The sequence below is a fragment of the Oryzias melastigma genome, linkage group LG5, assembly GCF_002922805.2.
Source record: "Oryzias melastigma strain HK-1 linkage group LG5, ASM292280v2, whole genome shotgun sequence".
NCBI lineage: Eukaryota > Metazoa > Chordata > Actinopteri > Beloniformes > Adrianichthyidae > Oryzias > Oryzias melastigma.
This window is the reverse complement of record NC_050516.1, coordinates 11,905,097-11,914,424: the sequence shown is the minus strand read 5'-3', so window position 1 is coordinate 11,914,424 and position 9,328 is coordinate 11,905,097. Positions and strand designations below refer to the sequence as shown.

At 33.8% G+C, this 9,328-nt stretch overlaps 1 protein-coding gene across 2 annotated transcripts in view; it reads right to left on the bottom strand.

The window, feature by feature from the left end:
* LOC112145297 (serine-rich adhesin for platelets) overlaps nt 1-3,036 on the bottom strand; it is a 39,203-nt gene extending 36,167 nt beyond the window's left edge. Inside the window, exons 1-6 of one of the 2 annotated variants that reach the window (XM_036211865.1) lie at nt 2,231-3,036; nt 1,749-1,816; nt 1,241-1,430; nt 943-1,088; nt 478-667; nt 180-331 (exon numbers count right to left, since the gene is read on the bottom strand). In XM_036211865.1, coding sequence (XP_036067758.1) covers nt 180-331; nt 478-667; nt 943-1,088; nt 1,241-1,430; nt 1,749-1,802 — 732 coding nt within the window. In that variant the 5' untranslated portion in view covers nt 1,803-1,816; nt 2,231-3,036. Of the gene's footprint in view, nt 1-179; nt 332-477; nt 668-942; nt 1,089-1,240; nt 1,431-1,748; nt 1,939-2,230 lie in introns of those variants that run through there. The other variant, XM_036211864.1, reaches the window with a different exon arrangement.
* Nucleotides 3,037-9,328: the final 6,292 nt, after the last annotated feature.

Here is a 9,328-nt window from a genome sequence, read left to right as displayed (position 1 = left end):
ACCAACTCCATCTTCAGACTTCTTTTTGTCATCATTAGCAGTTTCTTCTGGTATGGAAACTTGATCACTCTGATCGCTCACACATCTTTTGTCCTAAAACAAACATGCATTTTATTTTATTTAAGGGAAAAAACTAGAGTATGCAGATGCACAGGTATATGTAGCATTTCAGAACATACATCAGATGTAGATGCAGTAGAAGTCGAGGAACCATCATCTGCTGTCTGAGTCTTCAGCTTTGGTGAGCCCAGAAGAAGTGACTCTACAGTGACTGTTGAACCGTCTTTAAGAGTCAGAATTTCACCAGATAATTTCAGCACAATATCCAAATCTTAAAAAGAAAATGAAGAAAATTTAATGTTAATATATATATTAGTGCTATTATTATTAATTGAAAATGAAATGAAGATTAAAGCGATCACCTGTATTATAAATTAAATGGGTGTAAAATAAAAAATAAAAATAGGTATGCTGTACCTGGAAGGGGTTTAATCTTTATCTGAGCATTCTTGTCTTCAAGGATCCTGATTAATGAACAGTTTAAACTTTTTTCTCTTTTGTGGAACCAATTTTGTAGAGATTTCTCTAGATTTTGTTCCTGTTGTTTAGATTGTTTGGACCACTTCAACACCAGAGTTATTGGTGCGTCATCTTTTTCTGTTTTATCCTAGAAAACATGCAGTTAAAAATTAATAATAAATTAGAATTGTTACAAAAAAGTTTACATTTTTAAATAAATTCTAAATAAGAGCTGAAATGAGAATTTCAATCTGATGCAGCAGTTTTTACACAATTATGTTGCCGTTTTATGAAAAGACTTTTGAAAATGAAATACTAAACAACGATAACATTGTTCATCAGTCTTGTGCATTAAAAGGAATTCATTTAATTTTTACCAGCAACTACTGTATGTTAGTGCATATGTAATATTTCAGAACATACATGAGATGTAGATGCAGTAGAAGTGTTGGAAACATCATCTGCTGTCTGAGGTTTCGAGTTGCCCTGAGCGACTGACTCTACAGTGACTGTTGAACCGTCTTTAAGAGTCAGATTTTCACCAGATAGTTCCTTAAGAATCTCCAACGCTTAAAAAGAAACAATATGTTGTTAAATCAAAGAAAAAAGGAGTAGTCTCTATGCAACTTTTTTTTTCTTTTGTAAAAGCAGTGTAATCGATGAAACAATAAGGTTGGATTCAACTAAAAGAATTATAACATTAAATATAGGTATACTGTACCTGGAAAGGGTTCAATCTTTATTAGAGCATTCTTGTCTTCGCAGATCCTGATTACTGAACAGTTTATTTTTTTTTGTCTTTTGCTGAACCACGTTTGTAGAGATTTCTCTAGAGATGTTCTTGGGTTTCTAGGTTGATTGGACCACTTTAACATCAGAGTTATTGGTGCTACATCTTTTTTTGTTATATCCTAGAAAACATGCAATTAGAAAACAAAAATGAAATAGATTTGTTAGTGATTTTTGCATTTTCATATTTTGTAATTTAAATATACACGTTTTGGCAAAAGTGAAACAATTCTAAATCCTACGGTGCAGTTTCTCCATTCGTCACTAGATGTCGCCATTTCCTCCATTAAACAGATAAAATTCCAAACAACGAGGAAAGACTTTTAAAACGAAACTCTTAACACGGATAACACTGTTTGCAATAATAATAATAATAATAAAATAAATCACGGTAAAAAATAACTACATAAATAACATCAGTAAATGTGTCTTTGCCTCACCGAGACGTTAGACCGAGAACCTGCTGGATTGTCATTTGCTCTGTTTGTCGCCATTTTTCCTCTTCCTCCTTCAAAATGAGAGAAAAATATTTCAGTCATTTTTAGTCAAACGACATGTTTCTTGAAAAATATAAACCAATCTTGCGCCACATTAGACTATGCATTGTGACAGAAATATATGATGTTATTTTTTGGATTTGCTCCTTTAAAAAAACACACACACAAAGTTAAATCTATATTAAAAGTGAGACAGTACGCTTAAAGCTTATTTTTTAGCCTACTATCTGTATATTGTTAACTGAAAATGTCCCAGTTTAGTCAAAAAAAGTATTCAGTTAGTGAGTTATAGTTCCCATGCTACACATACATGGTGTACTGTACTTCAAGTTTCTGCTAAACCAAAGCTTTAAGTTAATACTTGTATTAAATCACTGTTAACTTCTAAACATAAGAGAATTTCCAGTCTGTCGTGGACCTCTTACCTTTTCTTGCAAGTGAAAGTGAAAGTTTTTAATAGTTCTGTGATGAAGTTGTTTTTCTGACGTGTCTGAGGAAATCACTGTGGGTGCAGCAGCTCGAGGTATTTAGACAGAACAGATTTTGAAATATTCTGTTCAATGGTCTGATGGCAGAAGTGAATCTGTTAAAATACCTGAAAAAATTATGAATCAAACAAACATGAGAAAGAACTGTAATATCATATTTATGTTATAGATTACTACTGTAAAGCTTTAATTGTTTTTAAAACACAAAGAGAAAATTGTTGAGTCTTGTTTAACAAAAAAAAAAAAAAACAGTCATCTGCTATCATTTGTTTTTATGTTTGTAAAAAGCAGAAGATCGGAAATAGCTAAAGCCATTATTATTTTTTTAATTTTTAAGAAATGTGTTATATTTTTTGTTGAAGTTTAAATACTAGAAGAGCTATTGTTTTCTAGACAAAGAAAACATTTTTAAACAAACCAAAATAATAAAAGTTGATAAACATAATTATTGCAAAAATTCCCTTTTTGTCTCTAAATCGTCCCATTGGTGTGAATGTGAGTGTGCGTTGCTGTCAGTCTCTACAGTATCAGATTATAGCTCCAGTAGCCCATGACCGTGGCTCATAGGAAGGACTGACTATACGGTCTATTTTACTTCTTTCTGCATGATCCTGAATGAATCATTCCACTGCTCTGGATCATCTAACTTGAGAGAAATGAGGGATCTGCTGCATTCAGCTGAGCTCTCCTGAATACATCTGTGAACCCAGAGCTTCACATGGACTTCCACCTTCCTGATCAGCTTATGTGACACATTTCAACTTTGCTCTTTTTTTCCTTTGCCTTTGATTTCCTAATCATCAACATGAGTGACCAGGAAATGATCCACTAGGATCACAAAAAAAAACACTTCAGAGACAATGAATTTAACTTCCTTAGTTAAGCCTAGATTATACATTATGTTGGAATTGTTTTTAAGATGCTCTTTTCATAGAGAATTCACCATTAATCTGATATTTGTTTGTGTGGAAATAAAGGAAACATTGTCCTGTGTCCTACAAAATAAGAAAAAAAAACAATAATTCATATTCTTTTCCTTTTATTTAGATTTATTTGTCACATATTGCTAAATTTGGTTTAATGAAATAGTAGTAATTGACTGTTTTACAGTTTGTGACTTCCAATCACACCAGCTCGGATTCCACCACCTTTACTTCAGACAGGCTCTTCCTATTTCCATCATGATCAGAAGACAAGAAAGATATGTTGATCACATCAATACAAAAACATTGTTTTCATTTAGTAAATTTTTAATAAAATACACGATTAACCATTAAAAATATTTTGTTTTTGGAAGGAAATTCTCATGTGGTCCACAACCCCGTCGAAAACAGACACAGTACTTTAAACTGGAAAAACTTCCATTATTATGAGACATAACTCAATATTGCAAAACATGTATTTGGAATTATTGTTATAATTTGTTTAAATAGATTTTTCAGAAAAGGTTAAATGGCCCATAAATGTAGCCAGTTTATTCAGGTCCATTCCTTCGGTAAACTTTTTTTTAATGAATGAATGAATAAATAAATGAATGAATGAATATATAATGTGTATTCACATCTCATGAACGCAGAATGGTTTGACCCAGCTGCCTCGTGGCCACCCGGATCACAGGCTCTTACAACCAATCAGATAGGTGCAAAAGTACTGCACATGCGCAGTACGTCGATGACGTCAGAAGACTTTACAAGGTTGTAACCGGTGGCTAAACGTGCTTAGCTAGGTTTAACTCTAAAGAAAATGTTGTCACAGTAAACGAAGAGTTTTTTTCCGGCAACACGGCGAGTTATTTCGCTCCGAAACATAAATACAGGTGAGATTTTTTTCTTTCGTCTTGTCTTTACGGTGTTCGAGTGGAGCGATACAGAAAGCTTGGTGTCGTTACAGTTTGTGTTAGCTTGATTATTTACTGGACTGCGGGTGCCAGATGAGGGGTTAGCTAATAACGGGACATTCTATTAGCCAAGATGGGAAATATCTTTGTTTTTGCACGTCATTTATTATCATTGCTTAGTTTTTAGGAGTCTTATTAAAACCAGATTTTGACTAAATCAATCAATCAATCAAGATACTTTATTAATCCCATGGGGGGAAATTAATTGAAAAGGAGTAATCGTTATTTTATAGTAGATGTGTTTGCTCAGTGGAATGAACACAACCCGAGTGAATAGTTACTATTGTAAGAATGAGCTCAGAAATCATTTGAGATCAGGAAATGTGTTTGATTAAGTCTCAATTTCAGAGGAATATTTACAGTGATATTTAGTTTGAACTTTCCAAATCAAAAACAAAGATTCAGGATTAAAAAGACTGGTTTGTTTTTCCTTCAGCTTGTTTTGTTAAGGACACGCTTGGTGTAAGTTTCCTAACACGTGATCAGCTCATCATCAACTTTTGCAGAGACCTCACAATGACAGTCATTAAAGTGTGTTTTTGCTGTGTAGGCTAGAAGACAGAGAAACCTTGAAGTTATAATAGATCAGTCTTAGATTTCGAATGTTTTTAGTTTTGATTTTGTATTTTTGTATGGAATATTGTTTTAAAATAGACTCCACTGCCTCCATTATAATCAAACAGCTGAACAAATTGATGAATGAGGATTTTTAAAAATCACAATACTGCTTCTCCACCACATGTTTAGTTTAGATAAAATGCATGTTTAGTTTCCATATATTTTCCTCATATTTCTTTTTACCACGTAGTTTCATATTGACTTCCTCATAGTTAAGTCAAAGTTGGAGAAGCTGCTTTAATATGTTCCTTTGATAAATACCAAGGCTACAAACTTAAGTTGCTTTTACAAACATTTTGTCTTGATGAACGGGTGGGACATCACAACGATTTGTCCGTTTGGGTGTTGGCAAAGATGCAGTGATAGTAAAGGCTGCTTTGAGCAGATTGCGTTTGGCTTTTTTTGTTACTTTACAAGAAGTTAAATAAAGGAAATCCAAGTGAATTTCATTAGTTTGTAATTTCCAGGTTTTTTAAAAATGTAGTAAGAGCAAGATGAATCACAGGAGATGACGTGTATAAATCTTTGCTGATGCACAATATAGTGTTTCACGGAAGGTCGTTATGACGGCGCATCCTACATTTGTCTTTCTCACACTCGGTAACAGAGAAATGATCTGTTTTGTCAACTAGGTGTTTGTATTTACCAAACACCCAATTGATGTGATATCTTTTCACGTTTTGAAATTAAAGAAATTTACTTCAGTTAAAAAATGTCAGTCCTTTCCTAGTGGATGTTTTTTTTATTCTAAAATACATGTCTAGGTACAAATCATTCGTTAAGTGACACTGATGCTTGGTTGTGTTGAAAGCATTACACAATAATCAAATCATGTAGGGAGGGACTAGAACAACACAAAGAAAACAAATGAGTGGTCTATAAAAGCCTCTTTTGAAAGAGTTAATCTTTTTAAAGTTCTGAAAGTGTCAAGTGCTTTTAATTGACATTACTATCAAAAAGGCTGATGTTCTTATAGTACCACAAATTTTAAACAACTGAATCTAGAATTTATTTAAAATTTTAGTAATAGTACGGTACTTTTTTGCCTTTGTCAAGTACACGTACAGCAACACCTTAAAAAGTGTTACTGCAAAAAGGTGTTACTGTTTTTTTTTACTGCAAAAAATGTACAGTGGGAAAAAATTCATAAAAAGTGCATCACTCCATTATTTAAAACAAGGATATACAATTAATAAGATTATTAAAATCAGAATAAATAATATATATAACCGCATGACCAAACTACAGCAATTTTTAAAAACATCAACCATAATACAGTCCAGATTCTATTTTTTTGTGTTTTTCTTTTTTTTTTTTTTTTAAGAAATGTTTTAAATATTTATTTTGTTTGGATGAATACTCTGGGGTTTTTCCATCCTTGCTTTGCTTGAACTGTAACATCTTCCTGACAGCAACGGATCAAAATTGGGGTGATCGATCGAGGTGTCTTTGTTGATGTTCAGGCAGCCGGAGTTGTGGAGGTTTCGCAGTGGACAACCACCAATGTTTTAGGTCATGCATAATGGAGGATAGCATCAAAAAATATTTAAAAACTTTCTTTAATAATTTCTGTTGTGAATCTAGTTAAATGCGAACCAGAAACAAAAGTTAAAAAGTTCATGTTCCTCAACTAGAAGTGAAGAAAATGAAATTATTTGTTCTGTAGTCTTGCCGTGTTATTATTAATTGGTTGATTAATTGTAAAGAATGGGAAAAAAAGTTGTGAAGTTTGAGAGCATGAAGAAATGTAGGAAAGTTGATGGTTTGAGAAACATCTGTTTGGGATAAACCATATTTACAAGTATTTAGCAGTAAAATGCAAATAGTGAAATTATTAAAGTTTTTTTGTGTGTGTCTGTATGTGTGTTTGGGAGATTAAGAATAGTCACAACTGTTAAAAGTGATGTAGAGAAGGTCTCTGAACATTGAATGGACAGATTTTACTTTCTGTAGTATTTGGTGGTGAAAATGTCTACAGACTTGGTCACATGAAAGCATGTGATGCATGGCATAGTGTTACATGTATGCCTCTTTCAAGCTGTTAAATAGTTTCAGTTCAGCAGGCGGATAAAGCTCCCACACAATTTCACTGATCTGCACGCCATGCTTTCAGCACTTGTTTGAAAAAGCTGTGGGAAGTTGTTAGGATTACTAGTTTCCTTTATGTCAACATGCCGTAGCATGTTATATTTCATGAGATGTGTGAAAGCTTTCAACAACAATTTGTTATAAGATAGTCGAGTGAAGATATTATGTAAAAATGATGAAGTGAAAGTGTTAAATAACACATTCCAATTATTTAACCAGACAAATAAAGAACTTCTTTATAGAATTTTCAGGAAAAGGAGAAATGTAAGAAAATATTTGCTTTTACACATAAAACCCACTCTGATGAAAGTCATGCTTTTGGTGTTTTTAACATATTCTTGTAGCATCTTTCTCATGATGGAGGACACATAAAATAAGTGCATTTCAGAGTATTTCTTTATTCAAATGTATTAGGAGCAGATAAACACCTGCAGTTTGAAAAAGCTCAGGTTTGTAATGGAGATGCTGACATGGTTGGGCCTCAGTCTACCTGTTCTGCTCCAATTCTAAATCCTCCACTTGAAGACAATTAGATCCATTAACATCTTTATTTTTCTCATCCGAGCTGCCATCTGGCTGTACGGCTAGATAGTTCCAATATTGTTTGCCATTTTTTTGCTACGCTAATGTTAGCTTGAGCTTTTGAGGGTCTGTAAGTTACCTAGAGAGAGTGTAAACAAAGGAATGCTGAGAAATCAATATAGGATTACTTCTGAGCCAACAAACCAGTTCTTGCTGCGCTACAGATAAAATATGTTTTAAAAACAACAAAAGTTTTTTGATTTGGGCTAAAAACGTCATAATCATAATTAAAAGGCCACTGGGAACGTTTTTACAAAAGATTAAAATACAGTTAGACCCTTTAAAGAGTTGAGTTCTTTGTTGCCTAACAAAGAAAAATCCAGCGTTTGGTTTGCTTTTGGATTGCAAAGTATTTAGTGCAGGTGTTCGTCTGAAGAAAGTAGCGTGCCTCCATCTGCTGCCTCAGCTCATCTCCTTCCCAAACGTTAGTCACATCTTTTTAAAAAGGGAACTTTTGCCGTCTTTGCCAGAGATCACTGGGTTATAGAGGAGTTGTGTGTTTGATTTTTGTGTTTTAACCTTTGCCATCAGTTTAGAATGATGTCTTTGTGTGTCACTTTTGAGTAAGAGGAAGGATGTGTGTAAATAAGTGAAATCTAGTGTAAGACTTATTTTTTGGCCTTTGGCTTGCTTTTAAAGTGTCTTGGTCATTAATATGACCTGTGACTTAAGCTGAGAGAAAAACATTTTTTTTGCACAGTCATGGTGACGATGCTTGTGACTATTACACCACAGTCACATTTCAAGCGCCTTTTTTAAAAGGAAAAATCTGAAATAATCTGGCCTTTTTTAAATGTTTGTTTCCACCATTTTCTTTTTGCAGGGGAGGCTGAACTTATTCCCTCAGGTTTGTGGGAAGGCGTCAGCCTGCACCAATGAAGACAGAGCGAGATGAAGACTTCCTGGAAGGTAATGCTAAGATTAAATGACTTTTATTGTCGCTCTTCTCAAAATATCAATAATGTCCTTGATCGGATTAGAAAGAACTGTGCACATTGGCCCTGAAAAACTTTATCGGATTGTAACAAACATTTCCATGGGCCACACGTTGGATTGGAATGAACCATTATCACATGTGCAGAACTGTCTAAAGTGCTGGAAATATTCTTGAATGAAGAAATGGCAAGTTCCTTTGTAAACAAACAAAGATGCTGCATAGATCGAGATGATACTCCGAATGTGGTTTCTTAATTTCATAATTTTTATAAGTGACTGTTCACTCATAATTGTGTAAATCTGTGTGGTCAAGATCTTATTCTTGGTCGTACAGACCTAGAGAAAGGGTTAGTCAGAAATTTAACCTTGGATGAACTTACAATCTGTGCAGCAATGTGCTTCTTGGCTGCATGTTAATATGTGGAAATAACATCAGTCTTTATTTTGTCTGGACGCAACTGGAAACAAGAATTCACATGTTTTTTTTGCACAGTTTCAGAAGGCTGTTTGGAGTGCAGGGCGCCATTTTCGTTTTCAAAAACCTCACAGGTCCTGAAACCATTCAGACAGACAGTTCTCCCAGGAAACACGGACTGCGGTCTGAAGCTCATTCCGAAACAAAGCATTCCATTACAGTTTTGTGAAAATGTCTATTTCAATACGCCTCAAATACCACTTCCACTAAGCGCAAAAACTTTTTTTCAAAATTTTTTTTTCTAAATTGTGGCGTTTCCATTAGGAGAATTTATTATCAAAATTTCAGTTTGCAAAATTTCAGAGTTAATGGAAATGTGACTACTCTTCTCTTCTTACTGTGAACTACTTTACTTTAACCCACACCATTAAATGTGTGCTTTGGGTGTTTTTAACATATTCTCATAGCTTTTTTTTCATGATGGAGGACACATATTAAG